The 27,607-nt window shown below is 40.2% G+C and overlaps 2 protein-coding genes across 4 annotated transcripts; both read left to right on the top strand.

The window, feature by feature from the left end:
* The first annotated feature begins 2,241 nt into the window (after positions 1-2,241).
* On the top strand, positions 2,242-14,200 carry LOC106583410 (proton channel OTOP1). Of its 3 annotated transcripts, XM_045705592.1 has the most exons (9): positions 2,242-2,718; positions 3,392-3,457; positions 3,743-3,830; positions 4,299-8,193; positions 8,514-8,650; positions 9,420-9,478; positions 9,708-9,838; positions 10,873-11,780; positions 12,039-14,200. In XM_045705592.1, exons 4-9 carry the CDS (start codon positions 7,827-7,829, stop codon positions 12,207-12,209), a joined length of 1,773 nt encoding a protein of 590 aa, XP_045561548.1. In that variant the 5' UTR covers positions 2,242-2,718; positions 3,392-3,457; positions 3,743-3,830; positions 4,299-7,826; the 3' UTR covers positions 12,210-14,200. The 3 variants fall into 3 exon arrangements, with proteins under 3 accessions (XP_045561548.1, XP_014023013.1, XP_045561547.1); XM_014167538.2 differs by lacking the exon at positions 2,242-2,718 and having other exon boundaries at positions 3,089-3,457; positions 4,304-8,193; XM_045705591.1 differs by lacking the exon at positions 2,242-2,718 and having other exon boundaries at positions 3,089-3,457.
* Positions 14,201-17,605: 3,405 nt separating this feature from the next.
* Positions 17,606-20,492, top strand: LOC106583411 (D(1B) dopamine receptor-like). Its single transcript, XM_045705593.1, has one exon. The coding sequence runs from the start codon at positions 17,880-17,882 to the stop codon at positions 19,257-19,259; it is 1,380 nt and encodes a 459-aa protein (XP_045561549.1). The 5' UTR covers positions 17,606-17,879; the 3' UTR covers positions 19,260-20,492.
* The last annotated feature ends 7,115 nt before the right edge of the window (positions 20,493-27,607 follow it).

The raw sequence follows: 27,607 nt of genomic DNA, 5'->3' as shown, positions 1-27,607 counted from the left end.
GCTTGTACTGTTACTGGGGAGAGAATAAGAGCTGACTCAACAAGTGGACTGCCTGAGGCAAATGAGTTGCTTACTATGCAGGCGCACGTTCCTTCTTTTTCGTCTGTAATGAATACGCTATTGTCCGGTGGGAATATTATCGAATATTTATGATAAGAAGACCCTAAGGATTGATTGTAAACATCGTTCGACATGTTTCTACGAACGGTAATGGAACTTTTTGACTTTTCGTCGATGGTTTTGCACTCGCGCATTGTGCCTTTGGAATAGTGATCTGAACGCGCGAACAAAACGGAGGTATTTGGACATAAATATGGAGTTTATCAAACCAAACAAACATTTATTGTGGAAGTGGGAGTCCTGGGAGTGCATTCCGACGAAGATCAGCAAAAGTAAGTGAAGAGTTATAATACTATTTAAGAGTTTTGTTGACTCCAGAACTTGGCAGGTAACTGTATAGCTTGCTTTGATGGCTGAGCTCTGTACTCAGAATATTGAACAATGTGCTTTCGCCATTAAGCTATTTTGAAATCTGACAGCGGTTGCATTAAGGAGAAGTGTATCTATAATTCTTTCAATAACTGTTGTAAATTTTATCAACATTTATGATGAGTATTTTTGTAAATTGACATGCTCATTCACCGGAGGTTTTGGAGGCAAAACATTTTCTGAACATCACACGCCAATGTAAAATGGGGTTTTTGGATATAAATATGAACTTTATCGAACAAAACATACATGTATTGTGTAACATTGAGTCCTGGGAGTGTCATCTGATGAAGATCGTCAAAGGTTAGTGATTAATTTTAGCTGTATTTCTGGTTTTTTGACGCCTCTCCTTGCTTGGAAAATGGCTCTGTGGTTTTTCTTGTCTTGGCGCTGTCCTAACATAATCTAATGTTATTCTTTCGCCGTAAAGCCTTTTTGAAATCGGACAATGTGGTTGGATTAACGAGAAGTGTATCTTTAAAATCGGATATAATAGTTGTATGTTTGAGAAATTTGAATTATGAGATTTTTGTTGTTTTGAATTTGCCGCCCTGCTATTTCACTGGCTGTTGAATAGTGTGTCCCGCGGGTGGGACGCTAGCGTCCCACACCCCAGAGAGGATAATATAAGGTTAAAAAAGGAACCTTTAAAGGGAAACTGCACCATTTTTCAACTTCATATTCATCATCTCCAGCACCACACCAACATCAACATACTGTATGTGAAAATGGTGTCTTTCTATGTTTTGTAATAAAAAGATAGAGGAAGATCAGTGTTTCCAATTATGTGCATTGTGATTTTGACCAATTGTGAGTAGGCATTGCCTACTAATTGTCTACTAATTGGTTGTTGATGTATAAACTCAGCAAAAAATAAACGTCCTCTCAATGTCAACTGCATTTATTTTCAGCAAACTTAACGTGTAAATATTTATATGAACGTAACAAGATTCAACAACTGAGACATAAACTGAACAAGTTCCACAGACATGTGACTAACAGAAATGGAATAATGTGTCCCTGAACAAAGGGGGGGGGTCAAAATCAAAAGTAACAGTCAGTATCTGGTGTGGCCACCAGCTGCATTAAGTACTGCAGTGCATCTCCTCATGGACTGTACCAGATTTGCCAGTTCTTGCTGTGAGTGCTCTTCCACCAAGGCACCTGCAAGTTCCCAGACATTTCTGGGGGGAATGGCCCTAGCCCTCACCCTCTGATCCTATACGTTCCAGACGTTCTCAATGGGATTGAGATGGCCATGGCAGAAAACTGACATTCCTGTCTTGCAGGAATTCATGCACAGAATGAGCAGTATGGCTGGTGGCATTGTCATGCTGGAGGGTCATGTCAGGATGAGCCTGCAGGAAGGGTACCACATGAGGGGGGAGGATGACTTCCCTGTAACGCACAGCGTTGAGGTTGCCTGCAATGACAACAAACTCAGTCCAATGATGCCGTGACATATCGCCCCAGACCATGACGGACCCTCCACCTCCAAATCGATCCCGCTCCAGTGTACAGGCCTCGGCGTCCTGTCTCCCTGTAGCGCTGTCTTAGGCGTCTCACAGTACGGACATTGCAATTTATTGTCCTGGCCACATCTGCAGTCCTCATGCCTCCTTGCAGCATGCCTAAGGAACGTTCACGCAGATGAGCAGGGACCCTGGGCATCTTTCTTTTGGTGTTTTTCAGAGTCATTAGAAAGGACTCTTTAGTGTCCTAAGTTTTCATAACTGACCTTAATTGCCTACCGTTTGTAAGCTGTTAGTGTCTTAACGACTGTTCCACATGTGCATGTTCATGAATTGTTTATGTTTCATTGAACAAGCTTGGGAAACAGTGTTTAAACCCTTTACAATGAAGATCTGTGAAGTTATTTGGATTTTTACGAATTATCTTTGAAAGACAGAGTCCTGAAAAAGGGACTTTTTTTTGTTGCTGAGTTTATTTATATAAATCATGTAATGTAGTCTTCGTTTTTCATCTGCTAGCCAAGTTACATAGCCTGTAATGTTAGCTGATAATTGTTGTATAATTGTTGCTATGATTTAGCTAACGCTAGCTAGTTAAAGTTACTGTAACGTATAGTATGTCCTCATTTAAACCCATGATACAGTCTCTCGCCATCTCCTTCCAGCCTCCTCTCTTTAAGACCTGTCTTATCATGGGCCTGTCCAGTTAAGTTGTAGAGAGTGTGGGTGCTGTGAGAAACTCAGCCTCCACAAACAGGTATGACACACACACAATACACACACTCAGCCCACACACTCTGGTTGAATCAACATTGTTGAACCAATGTGGAATATATGTTGAATTGACATACTGTATGTGCCCAGTGGGACAGATAGAAAGAGAGATGACCCAATCTAGGTTGTTAAAACTTGACAAAAACATTTTTTTTTATAGATGTTTGTCACGTCCTAACCATAGAGAGATTGTATTTTTCTATGGTAGAGTAGGTCAGGGTGTGACTGGGGGGTTTTGTCTAGTTTATTTATTTATATGTTTGATTCTAGTTTCTTTTTTCTATGTTGCGGTTTTTGTCTAGTTTAAATTTTCTATGTTGTGTTCTAGGTTCTTTTTTCTATGTTTTTTTTGTCTGATTCCCAATTAGAGGCAGCTGGTCATCGTTGTCTCTAATTGGGGATCATATTTAAGTTGTTGTTTTTCCCACTAGTGTTTGTGGGAGATTATTTTGAGTTTATGCATGTAGCACCGCTTCGTCACAGTTTGTTGTTTTTGTTTATAGTTTATTGTCTGTCTTGCATAGTTTCACATAGAAATAAAGATGTGGAACGATACGCACGCTGCGCCTTGGTCTCTTTCATACGACAGCCGTGATAATGTTACATTTTATATCAACTACTCATGTTGAATTTGTCTAATTTATGTATTGGGGCAGCCTGTTCTGTCCTCAGTATTTCAGACCAAAGCAAGACAATGTTTAAAGCTGTGGATCTACAAACAGGTTAGCCTCTATATAAAGTCTTTGGATGTATTTGCAGTGTGATTATAATGTGTTATTTCTTTATTTTCCAATTGTAACTGAATGCTCAATGGATGTATTTACAGTGTGATTATGTGTTCTGTCTCTGTCCTCCATCTCTCTCCATACTGTCTTGTCATAATCACTGCAACTGATAGCATAGCACATACTCAACTTTTACTTGATGATAATCAATGCCATCAATCAATGTAATTTGTGTTACAAACAGAATTGTTAGTAATTTTGTATGTTTCTCTTTTGCTTTAGGTATCACACTACCCGGCAATACATGGATGTGTGCACGGCACTCATTCAAAAGTACTCCTCGTTGAGAGACCAGATGGGGAAGGGATATGTAAGAATTGTTACATTTTCCGACTTACATTAATTCTCACACTAGTCACCTTTTTACACCATTGTGCCTCCCCAGATCATGATGTGCTGGCTTGGGTATATTCTTCTCACATTGTTAAACCATCACATTTCCAACAGCATAACAAGACCATCTCTAGTTATGTACGGTCCTAAAATTCCGCCATTACATTTATCATGTACCCTTTACAGCATGCAGCCGTTCTAATTCTATTGATTCTAATCCAGCCTTTTTATTTCACAACCTCCAATTGAAGTTCTCAAAGTCACTGCAGCCATTTTCCCCCTCCCCTACCTCAAAGATGATCCAAGTGGGCTGAATGTCACACGACAGTACAAAGTTAGTCGTTATACAGTGTAAGGTGTGCTCAGTTGTTAACTTACGGTTTGAAATATGACTTGAGTAACCTTTAATATATATTTTTAATTCCATCACCTACCATACCATAAGGATAGAGGGGAATCCCTTTGCGAATGAGAACCACGTCCAACTCTTCCTGGATGGACAGGAGCTAATAACTGAAGAGCCGGAGGACATCTCCATGGGGATGGCAATGGAGATCCGTTTCCTTTTTAAATTACAGCTAATGTCAGGGTTAATTCAACAAGAGAAAAGCTGCTAAATAGACAGTTGAAAATAAAAAGAAGAGAGATGTAATGTTTGAGAAAGATTTGGTGAAGTGGTAACAGAGCACTGCAAGAAATGCTTCATTCTGCAGGAGTTATTATTAAGGCTATGTGAAAGGATATAGACCGACAGTCAGTGTCCAGATTTCAGTTATCATTTAACCTATCTGAACAGTAGGTTACAGTTCCCATGACGTGCCATAGGACTATTTGAAGTCCCAGTCAGTTGACTGTTGAATTTCTATAGCACAGGAGCTCTTCGGAGCCCTCTACATTGTTAAAAAATGTGTATGGCGAAATAGTATGGAGCTCAATTTGGCCTCTGCATGCCTTCAGAGGCTCCACAATTGCATCAAACCCTCCATATGAAGCCTCCGACCACATTTACGGATCAAGCATTGATTGGCTTTTAGTTGAAAAGCAGCAATAATAGTACATGTTGGCTAAGCCTAACTACAGTAATGGATGTTACTCATATGTGCTGCGTCCATAAAATACGCTACATGGTCAATCCAACGTCTGCATTGGCCTTGCAGCATATACGGTGATATGGCCTCTGCAGAAGTCAGGGCATTTATACTTCTGGCCTTCACGGAGCAGCGCAGAGCTGTTGTAAAGGAAGTGAGCTTTTGTTTATACAGGACCTTCCTTCCCCACATACCGTCACCCAATCATGTCAATGTGGAGCTATACGGTTTAGATAAACGTCATATTCTATTTGTTTATAATTGGCCTATGGACAAAATTGTTTTTATTGACCCATATTTATTCGACAAAAGCAATGTCAAAAACAAATCATTATGACATGTTTAATTGAAACAGGTATAGGAGACATTTTTTAAAGATCGACAACATTTGTATCTGTTCGACAGGGTGGATTGTTCTTTTGTCGAACTTTCTTCATTGTGACATATGGTAATGGTGTTTATTTTATATAAATGTCGATTGCCGAATGTACGTGGGGCATATGATGTCACGAGTAACTATAGAACTCCATTTCACATTTATTTCTAAATGCCTACTGCTTGCAACAAAACATTTTCAACTATAAAAAATAATGTTTCTGCAGGACAAGGATTGTCCTGACTTTCAAGAATGCCTTGCTTTTTCTGGTTGGCTGGCAAGTTTCACAATCCAATTTCAGATCTAATGGAGAGGAACCAGGCTCTGAGGGGTGGCCAGTCCTCTTCTGGCTTTGTTTTTTCCATTTACCTTTCTGTGTTTTATCATTTTCCTTCAATTCACAAGAAGCTGAATGTCTCACCGGAGAAAGCAGCCGAGTGAGCGAAACGGCGCCTGTCTGTCTCTGTATGTGTAGGCCATCTATCTGATGCTGTCTGGTCAAAAAGAGTGACATTTTTGCTGCCCATAGAAGTGAATGCAAGGGAAGCCAGCAAGCATTTGGCCTCCCTTGATTAAAAAAAAAAAAGAATAAAATAATAGCCAACCAGCGTAGAGCTAAACTTAATGAGGTCAACTGTCATTGGTCCTGACTCACCAAAAAAATGTCTCAACAGAAGCCAGTTTGTATTTTGCTTCCCTCCAATCATATCACATGAGAGCAATACACAATTGACAAAAACAACTTGAATTGTTGCATCTCGTTGTGTTGTCCTCCGGTGGTAAGCTAGCTTGCTAAAAATGGGCTTTTCCTAAATTAGCCATGGTTGGAGATAGGGATTTGGACTTGTGGTTTTACTTTATTCTCAGTACGGGCCAATGATTATAATGGCGATTCTGATCCAATCATAAATTCATACATTGTGCCACTGGCCTGAGAGGATGGTAGTTCAATATGTAGGTAGATCTAGAAGGCTAATGTTAAGTAGCTAACGTTGCCCATGAAAGGAAGTTAGGCTAGCGAGCAAGCATTTTAGCCATGTAGCCTAGGACAACAACAAATAAAAGGGTGTATAGTGTGACAGTCATAGACCTGAGACATGAGAGAGAGGATGGCATTGAAGTTTCACTACAAGTAGGGTGAGTCAACATGTTTTTCTACTTGCATGAACCTACAGCAAGCACATAAACAGAAATCAGAACTATGAACAGCCACATTTATCTTACATCGATTGGACTAAATTGTTTTTGGTATCTTTTAGATGTCACTGTATTAGACTAAGAATAGGTGATTTAATGATGTTGAAATATTGAAGTTGAAATGGTGCTGCAATAGTGGAGGCAGCTTCTGATTTCTTTGAGACTTGCTGTAACTCTATGATTCTAAATCATTCGTTTTTTTGTAGTCCAAAACATTAACTTGCTTGACCTTGCTGTAGGTCATGTAAAATGCAATGTGCTTTGTGGTCACAGGAAGATAAACCTGGTTGCAGTCTCCTGTTCAGCAATTTCATTCCACTCGTACTCCATGTCATTTGCCAAAGACATGGTAAATGACCAGGACTAACTTTTTGGCAAATGACAGGAGTGGCAAGGAGTGTAATGGCTTGTAACCATGCTACAGAAGGAGGGTTATAGGTTGAACGTGAACGTGTATCGCACTTTGAAACCCACGCCCACCGTGACATATAGTACCTCCCACCAGTCAAAATACTGTGAAAAGAGTGTCCCATAATAAAAGGGAAGGTGCCTCTCGCTCCCATAGCACACGTTTTCTGGAGACTTGTGGGTCAGAGATTTTGATGAAATCGGGCACTGTTTGCGCTTTCGGTAGCCTGATTGTGTCCAGACTGAGGAGAAATACGCATACTATCCACCCACGTCCTGTGGTCAACCAGATCTGATCACATTCAGAACACAATGGGACTTTTGTACGTCTAGACTTGTCTTTTCTATGCGATCTTCGTATTCTGATAGCGAGAAGTCGCATGTAGACACTGCCAGATAGAGACCAGTGCTAGTTGGCAACGACCATGGAAACGAGGATCCGTGGAAGAATAAGCTTTTTGGAGATAAAGCTATTATATGATCAAGTAGATTATGTGAATGATTGGCACTTTTAGTTCACCAATTTCGCAAAAAATAAACATGTATGGCGGGTTCAACTGGACTACGGATGTGGGTCGCCGATGGCTGGAATTCAATCTATTCCTCTGAATTCACCCAGCAAGCGGTTATATAAGGTGATATAAAGTAATTTCATCTAAATGGTCCAGGATGACAATAATAGGTCAAACACACCATGTTAGTAAAGCTGGACACTGAATGAAAACATGAAACAAGTGAGATCGTCTTTGGACTGAATCAACTTGCAGTTGGCAAAGTTCGTAGCCATTTGCGTCCCCACCTTATTGCTACAGGTTGAGCACTTGGCCTTTCACAAATGTACTTATAGCACACAGTGTTGACATTGCTCTTCCTTTCGGACTCGAATGTTACATATTTAGGCGCCATGGCTGAGCACGGTGGCCTTCATAGTATGTGTTTAAATAAGGTAGACTGTCACAGTTCCTCCAGCTCAGAGCAAGAAAGTGAAATATTCACCAAATTGAAAGTCAGTTTGACAGAGGACTATCCGCAGAAGAATGCGGAGATTCTGAGCGGCCAGTATGGGACTAATTTACTTTTGATCGGCGTGTCCTTGATGCTGGTTATTGGGAACAATGGCGCATCCGTGAAGGAAGAGCACCTGCTGTCGTTTATCACAACCCTCATAATCGTCCAGCTTCTATGGATGATGTGGTACATCGTGAGGAGAGGCATGCAGAGTAATTTACAGGCAGAAAAGGATGTGCATGCTACTACCTCTTGGATAAAAGGTACAGATGACGCACGGTCATATTTGGAAGATTAGGTTTCCAGTGTGTAAAATGGTGTTGTGAATGTAAATCTCGAGGCTGTTATCAATCCACAATAAGAATAATATGGTATTAAAGGATTTTCAATGTTTTGTATAGTTAAATGCTTCTCAAGTAGCTGATGGGACTTTTCCAAATATATTTGTTTTTGGTTTATACAACTTTGGAGGCGAAACAAGCAAGCAAGCATTTAATTGACATCAAAAGCAATTAAAGGATGTTTTTGCATACTTTTTAGTTTCAATGCAGCCTCTTAACAACGAATGTTTCATTGATTATAGGTGGTTTAACTCTTCTTGCGCTCCTCTCGTTGATCATGGATGTCTTCAATATTGGATATTTTGTGGGCTATCGATCATGCCTGTCGGCTGTTCTAGTGGTATACCCCATCATCCACGCAACTCACACAATAGCACAGGTAAGATACAACCCCCATTCTATGTTGATTTGTTAAGGCTTTTCATTATGGCATGGCCTATACTTACAAGGATTTATTAAGTGGTTTGTAATTTCTAAACGGATTACTCCATTTATAGATGGTTTAGAAATCTGTAAAACAGTTATAACAAAGTCAAAAATGTGTTATTTTGGGGCTTGCTTAATAATGTGCTTATTATATATGAATGTACTCTTATTGATATTACTGTTATTATTGACAGTGCAGCCATAACCTCAGAATTTGGAAAGCCGCTAAATGACAAGCACACAGTTTAAACCAATTTATTATTAGAGCCTTCAATTATAATGTACATAGTGTAATAATTAACAACTTACTTACCATGTATAAACCCCTTTTATACATCTTCTTAAATATGTAAAGCGTTAACATTATAGGTAAGCTGGCAGCTCTGTTCAAAAGTCTTTCAGTAAAGGTATCGAAATACCACTTAAGCAGGTAATGTATAGAGCTTAATCTTTAAGTGGAATAATGTACACTTTGTTTCTCAGGCAAGAAAAACAGTTGTCTGTACAAAATAATCCAGTCATTGTTCATGTTATTGGAGTAAAACGTAGTGCAGGCGGAGGTAATCCTTCAGTTGAAAGGTCATTTGATATGTTCTCACATTCTGGTGATTCATTTTCACAGTCCAAATGAAAGCCTTCACCAGAAAGGTTTTTTAGACGGATATAGTGAGTGTCTTGTCAGTGCTAGTTTGGTACAAATGTTAATTTGGGTTTTGTTTTAGGTGCATTTCCTTTGGTTTCACATCAAAGACGTCATCAAGTCCTTTGAGACCTTTGAAAGGTATTGTGAAATATAATAAATCTGTATTTTGAGATTGTCACGAGCCTCTCAGACCTATGGTATGTTTAGGTTATCCTCATGTACATTATTCAGTTTAATAAAACGAGTTTATTTATCCTGTTATAACTATTGTACTCACAAAGTTGTTCTACAGCCTATAATTTATCTAACCAGCAACGACTATTGTGACAATCAATTTCTATTTTGATTCATGGATGTTTCCCGTCAGGTTTGGTGTCATCCATGCAGTCTTCACCAACCTGCTGCTGTGGTGCAGCGGTGTGATGTCTGAGGCCAATCACTTGCTAAACCACCACAACACAAGGCTGACTGCCCTAGGCTTTGAAAACCTCACCATGGGTAAGGGGACCAGGGTCGAGTGGCTGCTTGAAAAAAAGGACAATAGTTCACTTGAGAAGCTCACTTAATTGGATGAAAGATGGGGGGTTGAAGGGGAGGGGATGGATTAGGCAGTCCAGCAGGTCTTGTTTGTATTGAAAGTCTACACTTTTAGGTTTCACGACACACGCACAGTTGCTGGCCCCCAACATCCGCCCCCCCCCCAGCTCGCGTTACCTCAGACGCCATTGTCCCAGGCCAGGCTGCTCCCAAGGGCGTTGCAATTGCAGTGACTGATACATCTTAAGCCAGGGCTGCTCCACTGGCCCCTTCACATCAGTCTGATTGTGAGGCTGACTGTGTTCCCTATGGAGCACCACCGTAGTGGTACCTTTTTGGGAGGAGTGGGGGTAGTGAGTACAGTAGGTAGAGGTACAGGGTTGAGTTAAGAAGCTGTCTTTAGAGGGCATCACTAGGAAATGGTAGGGCTTCAACAAGTACATGGAAAGCATTATTTTGAGGAAAAACAAAGTCATTTTAGTCCATTGTGCTGAATTGTGTATATTGGTGTTGAGAAAGTTGGTTGATACACTTGATCCACCAATCTGATATTCTCATCACACGTGTGAAGAGCAGTTTGTGGTGATATTGATCACACCACCCACTGCTACATGAAGATTTTCATAGCTGAAATGACTAGGACATTGAGCTGTGAGGCCCAAACAGCACAAGGTCAGTTCATTTGGTAAATAACTAGACTCTAAATTCCCTTCCTACCACCCTTGTTGCTTTAGACTGATGGCAAAGGATTGATTCATTCTGTTACATAAGACCCAAAGAAAACAACTGGCCTCATGCAAAAAACATTGAAATAAACATTATTGCCATAAATATTTGAATAACTTGAGAGTTTATAATCTCTGTGTAGTATACTTGTATACACAAATTGGAGGTCACTGTTTTGTAAAGTACATAAAGTTACATATGGTGGCAGAAGTGGGATTGCACTGGGCTTGAAATTGACGCAATATTTAGTTTTTTAATGTGTGTTTCAGTGGATATGGAACCTCATTGTAATTGCACTATCAGTGCCTGCTCCGTGTTCGTCAACGGCCTCTACTACCTTTATCCCTTCAACATCGAATACCACATCTTTGTCTCGGTAATGCTCTTCGTCATGTGGAAGAACATAGGGCGCACCCTTGACCTCCAGCACAACCGGAAAAGGCTAGCTACCAAGACCCAGGGGCTGGTAGTCGGCCCCATCCTGGGTCTCGCCGCCCTGGCCAGCACCATCGGCGTACTGGTGGTCTACATCATCCACGTGGAAGAATCGCTGGACATCCGGGAGTCAACCATTGCAATTTTCTACTACTACGGCATCGTCATGCTGGTGCTCATGTGCTCGGCCGGGGTCACGGGTCTGCTCATCTACCGTGCCGACCCCATGCCCATGGACACCACCAAGAACCCCTCGCGGAAGCTGGACACCGAGCTCCTGTTCGGTTCGTCGGTGGGCTCCTGGTTCATTTCCTGGTGCAGCGTGGTGGCTGTGTCAGCCTCACGCAGCAGCCCGAGCTACCGCTGGACCAACCTGATATACTCGCTGCTCAGCATCCTGGAGAAGTACATCCAGAACCTGTTCATCATTGAGTCCCTCTACCGCCAGCGGGAGGACGGTGAGAGGGAGGACGCTGAGGTGGCGGGACCTGCGCCAGAGATATTCTCCGTGACCTCCTCCTTGTCTCCACCCTACAACGGAATCATCAACCAGGCGTACGAGAACCCGGACAACGGCTGCGTCACGCTGGAGAATGTGCAGGAGAGTGGACAGGTGAATGGGTGCCCACAGAAACATTTGGAAGTGCCCCGTCAGGTGGAGAACAACGTGGAGGTGACCCCGAGCAAGAAGAGTCAGATCCTAAAGAACATCGCCGTCTTCCTTTTCATGTGCAACATCTCAGTAAGCTTGCTGTTCTTTACTTACTATTTATTATGATTTATTTATTGATAATAGTCAGCAGTGGTGTTATTGTCATAGGGTATAGCTAGATCCCATTTCTTACCCTACTAGCTACTTTTACTATCTACCTTTCATTCAATGTCCCAGTTAGGAAATGTATTGCGCAGCTAGGAGTTTATGAAATACAACATGCATTTACCACACAAATAAAACAATACCAAGCTAAGTTTAACCTTATTTGGTGTCTACTTACTGCAGCTCTGGATCCTCCCTGCCTTTGGCTGCAGACCCCAGTATGACAACGGCCTGGAGGAGGAGACGTTTGGCTTCACCACATGGACCACAGTTCTCAATTTCGCCATGCCGATTACCCTCTTCTACCGCATGCACTCTGTGGCCTGCCTCTTCGAAGTGTTCCAGAGAGTGTGACAAGACGAAGAGGGACCAACGAGACAAGGCAACATGCACAAGAACACTTGTCACCAAGGGCTCCATATAGGCAATTAATAGCAATACAGGTCAACCATTCAGGAGGCCGTCTTGTCATGTACTTTGACTTCCAAACAAGCATGGAAACTCATTTGTCACTTTAGGGGGCTTATACTAGATAAGATGTCCCTTGTAGCGATGCATCTTTAGAAGCATTTTATAGCACCTGGTCCAAACAACAAATGACATTGATATGAGACCTTGGGTTCAATTAGTATTTCAGAATCTTTCAAATACTTTAGCTTTGCATGATTGAGCTGGCCAGGCACAATGTAACCAATGGATTAGCCCTAAACGTGCAAAGTATTTGAAAGATTTCAAATAGTATTTATACCCAGGTCTGATATCACCTTGTTGTGTGTTACTGCACTAAAAAGATAAAATGACATTTAGATTTAGGTCTATCGTAAGTGTTTGGGTTTGTCTTTTGATTTTTATCCAAGTGTCGTTGAAGTCAAGTTTTATTCGATACGCATATGTAAATAGTTAAATGTTTTGATCTAGAACAGATGTAAGCCAGGCTATGTGGGAATGCATTATGAGGGCATAACATGATTATACCAAGCAAAGTGCCATACCACATTCATTTTTCAAATCAACCATTGTGTTCACAGCAGTACGCTACTCCAACATCATAAAGAAGCCAAAGCAGCTCTCGCTTTGGTGATTTAATGTCACTAAAGAACTGTACTATGATTTGAAAAGCCATTAACGTTTTTTTGGTTCTGCCATTTTTAGGATGTTCTCATTGGTCAGAAGAAAACACAGGAAACTCAAAACACTGCTGTGTCAGACACTTGAACTACTTGGCTGGTGACAGTCTAGAGTCCTACATGTACTGTAGTATACAGTAAGCCAGCACTAGACTTTGAATGCTCTTCTGTGTAGTATTGGACTGTAGTTCTCACAATCTCTCGCAAACGTTCATTGGACTGTAGTTCTCAGAATGTCTCGTAAACATCCATTGGACTGTTGGCAATACTTTCCTTTTAGATTTTATACTAATGTACCTAAAAAATACAGACGTGGTTTTATAAAATAGATTTAACAATTTCAATTATGGAACAATATTTGACTAAAAAAACAAACGGCGTGGTGTATGTGGAGCTTCCCCCAATCCACACTGATTCTTCCCCTGGACCCATATTAAGCTTAGCCTGGTGGAACCAGCCTATTTGCTGCATTCACACAAAGCAGACACCACTTTTTTGGTAAACAGCTGAAGGATGGGCCTGTTATGTTATTGAAAAGGGAAACAATACAATATTTGCACAGATGTACACTATATACAGCATTGACTGGCATTAATTTTCCAAAAAGCAAATATGTTTGTTCAAACTGAAACAATTCTGAAACTGAACCATTTATCTTGATTGATTGTCGTTTTGAAAAGTGAGCATTGAAAATAATTATATCCTGTGAAGTTGTTGATTGATGTTGTGAGGAATTATTCAAATGTAGCGCTACTGCATAGTTAAATGTAGAACAACATATTGAGGCTGTGGTGGAATATCAAAAAACAGAGTTCTACATTGGTGGTAACTACTGTACATTGTTCTCAGTTGTATGTGCCAATCTGTGGTCAATGCATATTGGTAAACCTGCACCAATACTACATCCTCTGTATGTACTAGATTAAAGCTACTGTAGCCTACATAGCCTCTCTGATAATGATTGTGAAATTATGACAAATATTTTAAGTTAAATTAAATTCATACTGTAGGTCAGGGGTCAATCATTGTTTATTCAGCCGCGGCACAATATATTTTCTTAAGCGGATGGTCAGGGGGTCAGAACATAATTATACAGTGCCTTCAAAGTATTCACACATCTTGACTTTTGGCACACTTTGTTGTGTTACAGCCTGAGTTTAAAACAATGTCAAGTGGAATTATGTTTTTTGACATTTTTACTAATTAATAAAAAATGAAAATCTGAAATGTCTTGAGTGAATAATTATTCAACCCCTATGTTATGGCAAGTCTAAATAAGTTAAGGAGTAAAAATGTGCTTAACAAGTTGCATGGTGTTTAATAGTGTTCAACATAATTTTGTAATGACTACCTTGTATCTGTACCCCACACATACATACAATCATCTGTAAGGTCCCTCATTTGAGCAGTGAATTTCAAACACAAGTTCAACCATAAAGACCAGGGAGGTTTTCCAATGCCTCGCAAAGAAGGGCACCTATTGGTATATTTACATTTACATTTTAGTCATTTAGCAGACGCTCTTATCCAGAGCGACTTACAGTAGTGAATGCATACATTTCATACATTTTTTTTTGCTGGCCCCCCGTGGGAATCGAACCCACAACCCTGGCGTTGCAAACACCATGCTCTACCAACTGAGCTACAGGGAAGGCTGTAACTCAGAAAATAAAAAATAAGATATTGAATATCCCTTTGAGCATGGTGAAGTTGTTAAATACACTTTGGATGGTGACTCAATACACCCAGTCACTACAAAGATACAGGAGTCCTTCCTAACTCAGTTGCCGGAGAGGAAGGATTTCACCATGAGGCCATTGGTGACTTTAAAACAGTTACAGAGTGTAATGACTGTGATAGGAAAAAACTGATGATAAATCAAAACAAATTGTAGTTACTCCACAATACAAACCTAATTGACAGAGTGAAAAGAAGGAAGAGTAAATATATTCCTAAGCATGCATCCTGTTTGCAACAAGGCACTAAAGTAATACTGGGAAAAAATGTGGCAAATCAATTCATATTTTGTCCTGAATATGTTTGGGGCAAATCCAATACAACACATTACTGAGTACTACTCTACCATATTTTCAGGCATAGTGGTGGCTGCATCATGTTATGGGTATGCTTGTAATCGGTAAGGACTGGGGAGTTTTTCAGGATAAACAATAAAACAATGGCGCTAAGCACAGGCAAAATCCTAGAGGAATACCTGGTTCAGTCTGCTTTCCACCAGACACTGGGAGATGAATTCACCTTTCAGTAATACAATAATATAAAATATAAGGCCATATACACTGGAGTTGCTTACCAAGATGACATTGAATGTTCCTAAGTGGCCTAGTAAAAGTGTTGATTTAAATCGTATTGAAAATCTATGAAAATACTTAAAAATGGTTGTCTAGCAATGATCAACAACCAATTTGACAGAGCTTGAAGTATTTTGAAAATAATAATGGGCAAGTATTGTACAATCCAGTAAGTATTGTACAACTCACAGCTGTAAATCATGCCAAAGGTGATTCTAACATGCATTGACTCAGGGGTGTGAATACTTGTGTAAATGAGCTATTTCTGTATTTAATTTTCAAGGGCTATTAGGGCTATTATCTTCAATGAAGTTGAAGACGTGACTCACATAAACAGTGAAAACATTGCTCACATAAAACACATTATAGATGTATGCCCACTGTTTGTAGGGGCTCCTGGTCTCTCTCATTCGATAGCAGAAAGTTCATAACTTCACTCTGGACCTTCATCAGAAGAGCGGAGGCCTATATCATAGTTCAAATCATCTTCTTTCACCACAAGTGCCTATAGTTGAAACCATATTTTTGACAAGAAGAATCAATTTGTCTAGAAGTCAGACAATATACAGCTCTCACCCCCAGTCTCAGTTTATCCTGCTAATTATTTGAATTTGCTTACCATTCCTTAACTGTAGTTGCTGAAATACCGTCTTGATGCGTTAGCTCGCCACAATGGCCACCTGGTGGCGACAAATGTTACCTTTCTAGTAGACTATGCGTTAGTGCATAAAAACCCCATCAGAATGAGATACGTTGCAAAGGTTGTTGCCCAATTCAGAGCTTGCTATATTCAACTCTTCAATAAAGGTCAGCCAAAGTAAACTTAACGCATTTTTGTCATTTAGCCTAGTCCCATCGTTTGTTGAAATGGAATTCCCAAATTATTCCAAACCGTTTGTGACTATATTGTCTAAATATTTTACAAATGATACGCATATAGCCTATTAATTATCGGAATTATAACGTCGATCAATTTCAAATGCAGGGTATTATCTAAATGTATTTCATGCTTTATATTAGACTATTTGCACATGCTATATATTAGACTATTCGCATGTGCTAGCCTGTTATAAATAATATACATTTTCATTTACAATTTGTATACATTTTTGTCACTTATGACTTTGTATGCCTACAGGAAGAGGATAGGGTCTAACAAAGGCATTTGTATATAGGCTATATAAACGCTTACTCACTATTCAGGGAAGGTGTTAGTCAGTCAAAAAGAAAGATGACCATAGACACGATATTTCATGAATAAAATAAGTAAATACTGTCAGAATTTAACATAACATAACATAGCCTAGATTGTACTCGATTGAATTTGGCAGGACACAGAGATTATTTTGATGGTGCGTCAAAACGATTTGACAGGCATGTTGTCGACGCATCTAAAAATAAATGTGACGTTTAAATGCCCGAAAACTGCCAAGAGGATATACTGCCCATGCAGATGTTAAAGTGAATTTTGTTATTGTGTCTATACTTACACGTAAAGATTGTGAGAGTGACTCACTTAGGATGTTAGTCTGGCCTACCTGCTGCAGTCTGCAGAAACCTGAAATTGAAATTTAACTGAAACCATCTCGCTCATTCCAAACGCGTACATAATTTGAGAGCTTGCTCAATTGCTCACAACGTAGGCTAGTGATGACCTTTATAAATGCAAAACTTCCTCACGTGCAATATTTATTTTAACACAGAAAACGTCTATTAACAGTATAATTTCATTCACAAAAGAAGACTTCATTCTCAAACATAGTGTCGTGTATAAAATTCGCATTCCTGAGGGAGAGTTGTTCCGAGCGCAATTTCAGCACCACGGACAGCACCACTTGATATACAGTAGTGATTCATTTCCCCCAAAGCAATAAAATGCTCTATAATTTGTTCACTGTTTATAGAAAAGTGTAGATTATATAAAACATTAATAAAAAAATGCAATCAGGCTTAATGTTTGCTAATTAAATTGTTGCTTTTGAAGGACCTGTGAATATAGAATAGAAGCCCACAACTGGAGTAGGCTATGAGGGTGCAAACTATAAATCAAATAGAATGCTCATTGTTAGCTTTCTACCAAGACAAGTAGATCCTCCATCCTTGAATGAGGTTATAGTTTGTAATTTAACTCATGAATTTTTTTTCACATCACTGTGATGGGGTGCAAGTGCGTGTTTCCACAACCGATGTATGTGTGTGGGTACAAGTGCGTGTGTGCGCGTTGGCTCAGGGGACTCCCTCCCTTCTCAAAACACTCACGAACTCAAAATATCTCCGACCAACAGTTTCAGTGCGGCTGCCTTACTTTGGCCAGGGAAGTCAGACGACACGAGAGGTAATAACATCCCGTCGCCAATGAGCGACGCGCTTACATTTTTGGGATTTCGCGCACCGAACGCCCAGTTCTGCTCAGCTTTGACGCAACACATTTGTTGCAAATTCACTAAGCAATCTCAAATCTTTCGTTTGTATATTATTTCAAATAGAATGGCAGTTGAGGAGACGACAGAGCCCCGTGAGTTGGTTTCTACTGCGTCCCCAGACGCGCATGAAGCCATGGACTGGCTTTCCACTTGAGAGGAGGACACATGGAGAACCCCGCGAAATACCTCTCAGTGCACGAGAGCCACTCCGTCCCGTTACCTCTTGGGGAGATTATGTGGAACTCGACCGAATCGGAGGCAACATCCAACGGTGGAAAGGAATTGGTCATCCGGACAGTGACGGGCTGTTTGCTCTCCCTGCTCATCCTGTGGACACTACTGGGAAACATTATGGTGTGCTCCGCAGTACTCCGAATTCGGCACTTGCGAAGTAAAGTGACCAACATTTTCATCGTTTCTTTGGCTGTGTCGGATTTATTCGTTGCAGTTCTGGTGATGCCATGGAAAGCTGTGGCCGAGGTGGCGGGGTATTGGCCGTTTGGTACTTTTTGCAATTACTGGGTGGCTTTTGATATCATGTGCTCAACTGCGTCCATCCTCAACCTCTGCATTATCAGCGTGGATAGATATTGGGCCATATCAAGTCCGTTCCGGTACGAGAGAAAAATGACCCAACGAGTTGCCTTCGTTATGATAAGCGTCACGTGGACGTTGTCTGTACTCATTTCATTCATACCAGTCCAACTGAACTGGCACAAAGCCAGCGAAGACGAAACAGTTGGAGTCCATAACGCCTCCGTGAGTGAAGTAGAAGAAAACTGTGACTCTAGCCTCAACAGAGAATACGCCATTTCTTCATCTTTAATAAGTTTCTACATACCCGTAGCAATTATGATTGTGACATACACGAGAATATATCGGATTGCTCAGATCCAAATCAGGAGGATAGCTTCCCTAGAGCGCGCGGCGGAGCATGCGACAAGTTGCAGGACCAACAACAGACTCGAGTGCCAACACCACAATACCTTGAAAACATCTATTAAAAGGGAAACCAAAGTTTTAAAAACGTTATCGATCATTATGGGCGTCTTTGTGTGTTGTTGGTTACCTTTCTTTATTTTGAACTGCATAGTTCCATTCTGTGATAAACCACCGACTGACAAAGACGCAGGTCTCCCTTGCGTGAGCGAGACAACTTTTGACGTTTTTGTTTGGTTCGGCTGGACTAATTCATCCATGAATCCTATTATTTACGCTTTTAACGCAGAGTTCAGAAAAGCATTTGCCAGTCTGCTGGGTTGTCGTAATTTCTGCTCCAGAACACCCGTTGAAACTGTGAACATTAGCAACGAGCTGGTCTCTTACAACCAGGACACCCTTGTCCACAAAGAAATCGTGAATGCCTACGCCAATATGATCCCCAACGTGGTGGAATGCATTGAGCACGAGGACACGTTTGACAGGATATCACAGTTATCTCACAACAATGAAAATGCCACCGACTCTGTTTGTGACTTGGAAGACTGTGAGGCAGATATTAGCCTCGACAGGATGACACCATTCACCCCCAATGGTTTACATTGAATACACTTGTAACACCTCGTGCGTAAAATGATGTATTGCTTCAATCAGATATTTGAGATGTGGTGTTGTTGTCCCATGCTGAAAAGTGACGTAAATTGGTGTCTTATTACATAAGAAAAGTCTATGTTTATTATTTATACTAAGGTTAATTAAGGCTTCTAAGTTCTATGTATTCGGAGCAGCAGGTGTAATGCAACCAGTTGCTCTTATTGACACACTGGGCTCAATTTGCGGTGAGGTACCCATTATTGAGTTCAGATATTATACTGCTTATCATTATCACGCACAATGACAGCGTGCCGGACTTTTACAGACTATGGAAAAGGAGCAAAGCCTTACAAGGCAGTGTAACCACGCACGTTCATCACATGCAGTTGTTTAAAACGCCTTATTTATTCTGGGAAAGAGTGCAATATAGTTTTGAAACAAGGGAAATGTTATAGGATTGTAATATGTTTGATTTAAATGAGGCCAAAATATTTAAAGTGCTGAATCATTCTCTCTCTCCCTCTCTTTCTCTGTGTATCTGTCTCTCTTTCTCTATCTATCCTGCTCTCTGTCTGTCGGTCTGTCTCTCTTTCTCTCGCTCTCCCTGCTCTGCTCGTACACAGACACAACTACACAGCACATTTGCGCACGCACACATTAGACAAAGCTTTCTCAATCGAATTATGCACATAGAGCAGGCTTGCTTGACTTTACCCATAAGAAATCCACACCGATTCAAATCGAATTAGGAACTGTTGGAAACCTTAATTTGACTGATTATGGTGAACACCTGCTAAGTATGATAAGCTTAATTATTACTTAGCGGATGTTCTATTCTCAGTGTGATATTCTACCTCTTTATTTGGTGATAAAAATGGCCAAGATGCACAAATCCAACCTTCTCCATGCGCCAAAGTATGGCATCCATATTAGGATGTCCACCAGACACCATCCATTAAGTTAATTGACTTTATGCATCTCCCTCATAGCCAGTTATTGATAAACTTTTAAGATCACATATGTCTACAAATGAATCAACAATTCAGATCATGTGCAATGAGGTAATACAGAAACTTGGTGTGAAACTCCACAGTGGGACCATGGTCAGCTGGATGTAGCCTACATTTCACCTCAGCTAATGTCCATCTTTTGATAATGTACAAATGACAATGATATTGAATGTATACTGTCATTCAAACAGTGAAGTGTGTCACCATTTTGTAATAAAATGTTATCTAGCAGAGATTCCAGTTTATTCTAATGGTTCTTGTTGAATGAAAAGGGACACATCTACAGTGTCCATATTAGGACAGCCTCAGAGTCACAAGTAGCTAATTAGTTAACTGTCAGAAGTACATTTCCAATCTAAAAAAGACAGACTTTGCTCAGACAAAATAACCCAGAGGGAAATCTTCCAGACTTTTGTCCCAGCGTGCATCTGTAGAGTTTTTGTGTCCTCAGTTGTCCCTTTTTCCTTCCCATAAAACAGAGTTTAGTTATACTGTGAATTGTCCTCATTTTGTCTCTGAGGCGCGCCATACTCTTGCCTTGATGAAACCATATGGGCTTAGCACTGTGCTGGCGCTCATCCTTCCCTCCCCGTGCTGAGGAGATGTGAAAGGTAGTTGGTCTTAATGTTCTGCAATGACAGGTTTGGAGAAGAAGCGGAGGTAGGCTCAAGGGGGTTTCTCTATCCGTCACTACACATCTGTCAAAAGCATCTCTCTCTCTCTCTCTCTCTCTCTCTCTCTCTCTCTCAGGAGTTGAGGCTCTGTGCAGGCCAGTCGTGACCACATACTTTTGGTCATGTAGTGTGTATTTATACATACAAAGATTTATGTAGTCACTGTATTGGCTTATTATTTGGATAACATTTCAAATTATTTGGAGAAAAAGGTTATTATATTTTGTTTAGTTACTCATGGTAAGTATTTACCTGTTGAAACTCAAAGGTGCTGGATAGAACATGACAGTTAAAAGTTAGACCTGCAGTACAACGAATGACGGCTGTAATCAGTTTCCTCACTTACTTATTCCTTCATCTTCTCTCTCTCTTCTTTTGCTTTTCCTCTCCCCTGTACTGTGATTCATTCAAGTGTTTATTCCTCTCTGTGTGTCTCTCCTCTCCGCCTCTACCAGCCTCGTGATTCACTCAAGCATTGCCAGTGGTCATGAAAGGTATGAAATTGCCGTCCACTTTCCCAGAGGCAGTTGGACCACTCCATTACATCTCTTCTAACTCTAGGCTTTGTTGTGGGTAGGAACTGGGAAGCCCAGGAAAATAATAATAATAATTGAAAGTCTCACACAGTGAATTTTTTAATAGGTTCCTTCGCCAAAGTTTTGGCTCAGAAATCTTCATGAGGGTTTGGAAGCCATCCTCACAACCCAGATACATGCTGTGGATGATTTCCACTACGAAAAATACATTTTTGCAAATGACAGAATTCAATGCAAAGTTAACCTCTCTGGGACATGTGGGACGCTAGCATCCCACCCGCGGGACACACTGCCAACAGCCAGTGAAATAGCAGGGCGGCAAATTCAAAACAACAAAAATCTCATAATTCAAATTTCTCAAACATACAACTATTGTATCCCAATTTAACCTGTTAGGGCTAGGGGGCAGTATTGACACGGCCGGATAAAAAACGTACACGATTTAATCTGGTTACTACTCCTGCCCAGTAACTAGAATATGCATATAATTATTGGCTTTCGATAGAAAACACCCTAAAGTTTCTAAAACTGTTTGAATGGTGTCTGTGAGTATAACAGAACTCAAATGGCAGGCCAAAACCTGAGAAGATTCCATGCAGGAAGTGGCCTGTCTGACAAGATGTGTTTCATCTAGGCTGTTTTTATTGAAGACTTAGGATCTTTGCTCTAACGTGACACTTCCTACGGCTCCCATAGGCTCTCAGAGCCCGGGAAAAAGCTGAATGATATCGAGGCAGGCTCTGGCTGAAACACTTTATCGCTTTTGGCAAGTGGCCGATAAGAGTACTGTGGGCTTAGGCGTGTGCCCGAGTCGACCGAATGCTTTATTTTATTTTGTCTGTTTACCTAAACGCAGATTCCCGGTCGGAATATTATCGCTTTTTTACGAGAAAAATGGCATAAAAATTGATTTTAAACAGCGGTTGACATGCTTCGAAGTACGGTAATGGAATATTTAGAATTTTTTTGTCACGAATTGCGCCATGCTCGTCACCCTTATTTACCCTTTCGGATAGTGTCTTGAACGCACGAACAAAACGCTGCTGTTTGGATATAACTATGGATTATTTTGAACCAAACCAACATTTGTTATTGAAGTAGAAGTCCTGGGAGTGCATTGTGACGAAGACAGCAAAGGTAATAACATTTTTCTTATAGTAAAGCTGACTTTGGTGAGTGCTAAACTTGCTGGGTGTCTAAATAGCTAGCCCTGTGATGCCGGGCTATCTACTGAGAATATTGCAAAATGTGCTTTCACCGAAAAGCTATTTTAAAAAATCGGACATATCGAGTGCATAGAGGAGTTCTGTATCTATAATTATTAAAATAATTGTTATGCTTTTTGTGAACGTAAATATTCCATTACCGTACTTCGAAGCATGTCAACCGCTGTTTAAAATAAATTTTTATGCCATTTTTCTCGTAAAAAAGCGATAATATTCCGACCGGGAATCTGCGTTTAGGTAAACAGACAAAAGAAAACATAGCATGGGGTCGACGCGGGCACGCGCCTGAGTCTCACAGTACTGTAACCAGCCACTACCCAAACGCGCTACTTTTTTTCAACCAGAGCCTGCAAAGCCACAATTCAGCTTTTTGCCGCCTTCTGAGAGCCCATGGGAGCCGTAGGAAGTGTCACGTAACAGCAGAGATCCTCTGTAATGGATAGAGATAATCAAGAAGGGCAAGAAATTGTCAGACAGGCCACTTCCTGCATGGAATCTTCACAGGTTTTGGCCTGCCAAATGAGTTCTGTTATACTCACAGACACCATTCAAACAGTTTTAGAAACTTTGGAGTGTTTTCTATCCAAAGCTAATAATTATATGCATATTCTAGTTTCTGGGCAGGAGTAATAATCAGATTAAATTGGGTACGTTTTTTATCCGGCTGTGAAAATACTGCCCCCTAGCCATAACAGGTTAACATAAATCTTCGATAATATTCCAACGGGACAATAGCGTATTCATTACAGAGGAAAAAGAAGGAACGGCGCACCTGCGTGCCCGCGCAGTAAACAACTCGTTGGTCCCAAGCTTGAGACAGCTCTTATTCTCTCCCCAGTAACAGTAGAAGCATGAAACAAGGTTCTAAAGACGGTTGACATCTAGTGGGAGCCTTAGGAAGTGCAAAATGACCCCACAGACACTGTAGTTTGGAAAGGCAATCAGTTGAAAAACTACAAACCACTGCCTGGTTGGATTTTCTTCTCAGGTTTTTGCCTGCCATATGAGTTCTGTTATAATCACAGACATCATTCGAACAGTTTTAGAAACATCAGAGTGTTTTCTATCCAAATCTACTAATAATATGCATATCCTACCTTCTGGGTCCGAGTAGCAGGCAGTTTAATTTGGGCACGTCATTCATCTGAATTTCTGTCACTAAAAAGTTAACTTGTAGCCCTTCAAAGACACTGCATTACATTTCAAAATTAAAAAAACATCTGAACACACTGCTAAGGAATATTCCATTGTTGTGGGTCGTGCACATTAAACATCCTCAAAGAAGCTGTATACTTCGAGATTGAAAACATTTGCAAATTGTTGTAATATCTCATGTTCCACATAACGGTTTTGGACAGAGTGAACATATCATCAATGAGTTGTCATATCCTCAATACATCTGATTGCTTACATTTTAACCTCAACCCAGTAAGGTGTCTAAATAAATGGCCTGGCCTCTAGCATTTCCAACAACACCATCATTCAACTAATGTTTTTAAATGCTTGAATGGGTTGAGCAATGTCTAATCAACAATGAAAACATTTGCGACCATGCACATTCACAACCATTGTACACTACCTCCTGGATGCAGTGTCACAATACAAACAGCATGTTGCTCCCTCAAAAGGTCAAGGGTCAGCGACCACCTTTAAGGAAGAAATGAAGGATGACCCTTATTTCTTATAGCTGTAATGGAATGTTCTTGTTTTACATTGATCATGATTTGGCCTCTTGTTTTCTATGATGTCACAGGCCTATATTCTAAATTCCAATATATGGTGTCATATATGGTGTCATTTCCTCCTGCAAGGTGCTCACTGATCTTAAACCTTTTAGGGCAGGGGTGGGCAACTCCAGTCCTCGAGGGCCTGATTGGTGTCACACTTTTTCTCCATCCCTAGCAAACACAGCTGATTAATCAAATTGCATTCTAAACTGAAGATCATGATTAGGTGATTATTGGAGTCAGGTGTGTTAGCTGGGGCTGGGGCAAATCTGTGACACCAAACAAGCCCTTGAGGACTGGAATTGTCCACCCCTGTTTTAGGGGATCATCGTGCTTCTGGGGTATGCTGACCATTAACCACGATACACTCCATTCACAACAGTCGTATTAATTAGAGACCAACTGGAAGGAAATGACCGGAAACGGGAGGGACTTATATATATATATATATATGTAAAAAAATATATAGCATTCCAAAATACTATATATTAATTTTCAGAAATATTGGTAAATTATCTTTTATTGTTTAAAGTAATTATGAAAGAGATTGGTGGTTTTTCTTCTTCTAATCATGGCATGGGGTTGTTCAATGACACACATGTATTTGTTTAATCTATAACTTGATGGTTTCATTTCAGAGAGACAAATAATAATGTATTTTTTTTACAAAAAGCTATATATCTGCCTCACTCTCAGAGAAATAAGTAGTACTGCTAGGTTTTACACAGTCACATGTAACAACTAATTACATTTTTAATAAAGAACTGTACAAATGATTTCTGACATCAATGTAACAAATACATTTTACATTTTAGTCACTTAGCAGATGCTCTTATCCAGAGTGACTTACAGTAAGTGCATTAATTTTAAGATCGTTAGGTGCATCCATTTTAAGATCGCTAGGTGAGACAACCACATATCAGAATAAAATATACAGGATACAAACATTCCATTCCAGCTAAACAATAGATATATAGTTTTTTGCAAAATGCACATTTTCATACACATCTAAAAGCTATTCATTAAAAATCTGAGAACAGTAATATTGTACACACATGACAGTACTCATAAACAATAATTTCTGGTGAAAAACCTGAAAAATGTATAGATAAAGCATTTTGGAAATAAACTCTTCAAATGCTCATTTTAGTTTTCCATTGCAAAACCTTTTGCTATGGTATGCCCTAATGAATACAACCCAAGTCAAGTTAAAATAGTATGTCCAATATTAATATGATCAATTCAGTTGCTTATACAGTAAAATTGCTCCGAGATATAGAATAATTAACTTGTTTGGGATAGGGGGCGGTAGTTTGACGTCCGGATGAAAAGCATGCCCAAAGTAAACTGCCTGTTACTCAGGCCCAGAAGCTAGAATATGCATATAATTGGTAGATCTGGATAGGAAACACTCTAAAGTTTCTAAAACTTGTCTGTGAGTATAACAGAACTGATATGGCAGGCAAAACCCTGAGGACAAACCACCCCTCCACAAAAGAATTCAGCCTACCACTATTTTAAATGGCTATCACTTTTATTATAAGGTCCTCCCAGATTGCAGTTCCTAGGGCTTCCACTAGATGTCAACAGTCTTTAGAAAGAGTTTCAGGCTGGTTTTTAGAAAAATTTGCCAGAAATTGTAGTTTTTCTAGGTGGCTCCCATTTTGGCTGTAATATTTCCAAGCGCGTGAACGAGAGCGTGTTCTTTGGTATTTCTCTCCGGTAAAGACAATAACGATTCTCCGTCTTAAATTCTATTGTTTATTTACGTATTAGGGTACCTAAGATTTGATTATAAACATTGTTTGATTTGTTTGGAAAAGTTTATTAGTAACGTTTGGGATTCATTTTGTATGCATTTTGATGGAGGGAAACTGGGTGGATTATTGACTGAAGCGCGCCAGCTAAACTGAGTTTTTATGGATACAAAGAAGGACATTATCGAACAAAAGGACCATTTGTGATGTAACTGGGACCTTTTGGAGTGCTAACAGAAGAAGATCATCAAAGGTAAGGCATTTATTCTATCGCTATTTCTGACTTTCGTGTCGCACCTGCCTGGTTGAAATATGTTTTTCATGGTTTTGTATGCGGGGCGCTGTCCTCAGACAATCGCATGGTGTGCTTTCGCCGTAAAGCCTTTTTGAAATCTGACACAGCGGCTGGATTAACAAGAAGTTAAGCTTTATTTTGATGTATTACACTTGTGATTTTATGAAAGTTAAATATTTATAATACAGTAGTTTGAATTTCGCGCTCTGCAATTTCACCGGATGTTGTCGAGGTGTCCCGCTAGCGGCATGCCTTTCCCAAAGAGGTTTTAAGCAGAAAAGTACAAAAGTCAGAACATGGCTGGCAGTTATTTGATGTTGTTTTACATCATACTCTTGTGCCATAATTGAAAATAAAATATTCTCATGTCAGTCTCACATTGACATAAAAGTGGTGATTAGTATATTTTCAGCCTTGTATGCCACACCACTCAACAATAGATGTCCATCCATTTAAGGTCGTATTCAGATGTCACTCTTATTGACATGCATCTCTAATTGATGCACATGAACTGAAGGCCACTGTTAAACGCATTCTTAGTGATTTTAAAGTAGAATTCTAATGCATAAATTAGGGACGCTATCAGGATACATAATGCTTTGTTGCTGGCACTGTTTCAGTTGCCTTTGATTCCGTTTGAACCCCTGACTCAGGCTATGATCAATACATATTTATCCAACTCAACTGTCAACAATAAAGAACACATACTTTTTCATAAATAGTGTATGTGGACACCACTTCAAATTAGTGGATTTGGCTATTTCAGCCACACCCGTTGCTGAAAGGTGTATAAAATCGAGCACACAGCCATGCAATCTCCATGGCCAAAAGTATAGTAGAATGGCCTTACTGAAGAGCTCAGTGATTTTCAGTGTGGCACCGTCATAGGATGCCACCTTTCCAACAAGTCAATAGAGCTGCCCGGTCAACTGTAAGTGCTAATACTGTGAAGTTGAAACATCTAGGAGAAACAACGGCTTAGTTATGAAGTGGTAGGCCACACAGAACGGGACCGCCAAGTGCTGAAGCGTAGTGTAACAGATAGTCCTGAGACACATTCCGTAAATTCACCAAAGTTACCGTAATTGTCTGTAATTTTGGTAAATAACAGGTAATCAATGTCAATGTATGGTAA

Source organism: Salmo salar, chromosome ssa22, assembly GCF_905237065.1.
Source record: "Salmo salar chromosome ssa22, Ssal_v3.1, whole genome shotgun sequence".
Classification (NCBI taxonomy): domain Eukaryota; kingdom Metazoa; phylum Chordata; class Actinopteri; order Salmoniformes; family Salmonidae; genus Salmo; species Salmo salar.
This window is presented reverse-complemented; position numbering and strand designations above follow the sequence as displayed.

What these genes read in the sequence shown, in the direction of transcription:
- LOC106583410 (XM_045705592.1), top strand. Translation starts at nt 7,827, where the DNA reads ATGGCTGAGCACGGTGGCCTTCATAGTATGTGTTTAAATAAGGTAGAC. An exon ending in TACTACCTCTTGGATAAAAG is followed by an intron (nt 8,194 to 8,513) that starts GTACAGATGACG and finishes CATTGATTATAG; the next exon opens with GTGGTTTAACTCTTCTTGCG. An exon ending in TTTTCATGTGCAACATCTCA is followed by an intron (nt 11,781 to 12,038) that starts GTAAGCTTGCTG and finishes TACTTACTGCAG; the next exon opens with CTCTGGATCCTCCCTGCCTT.
- LOC106583411 (XM_045705593.1), top strand. Translation starts at nt 17,880, where the DNA reads ATGGAGAACCCCGCGAAATACCTCTCAGTGCACGAGAGCCACTCCGTC.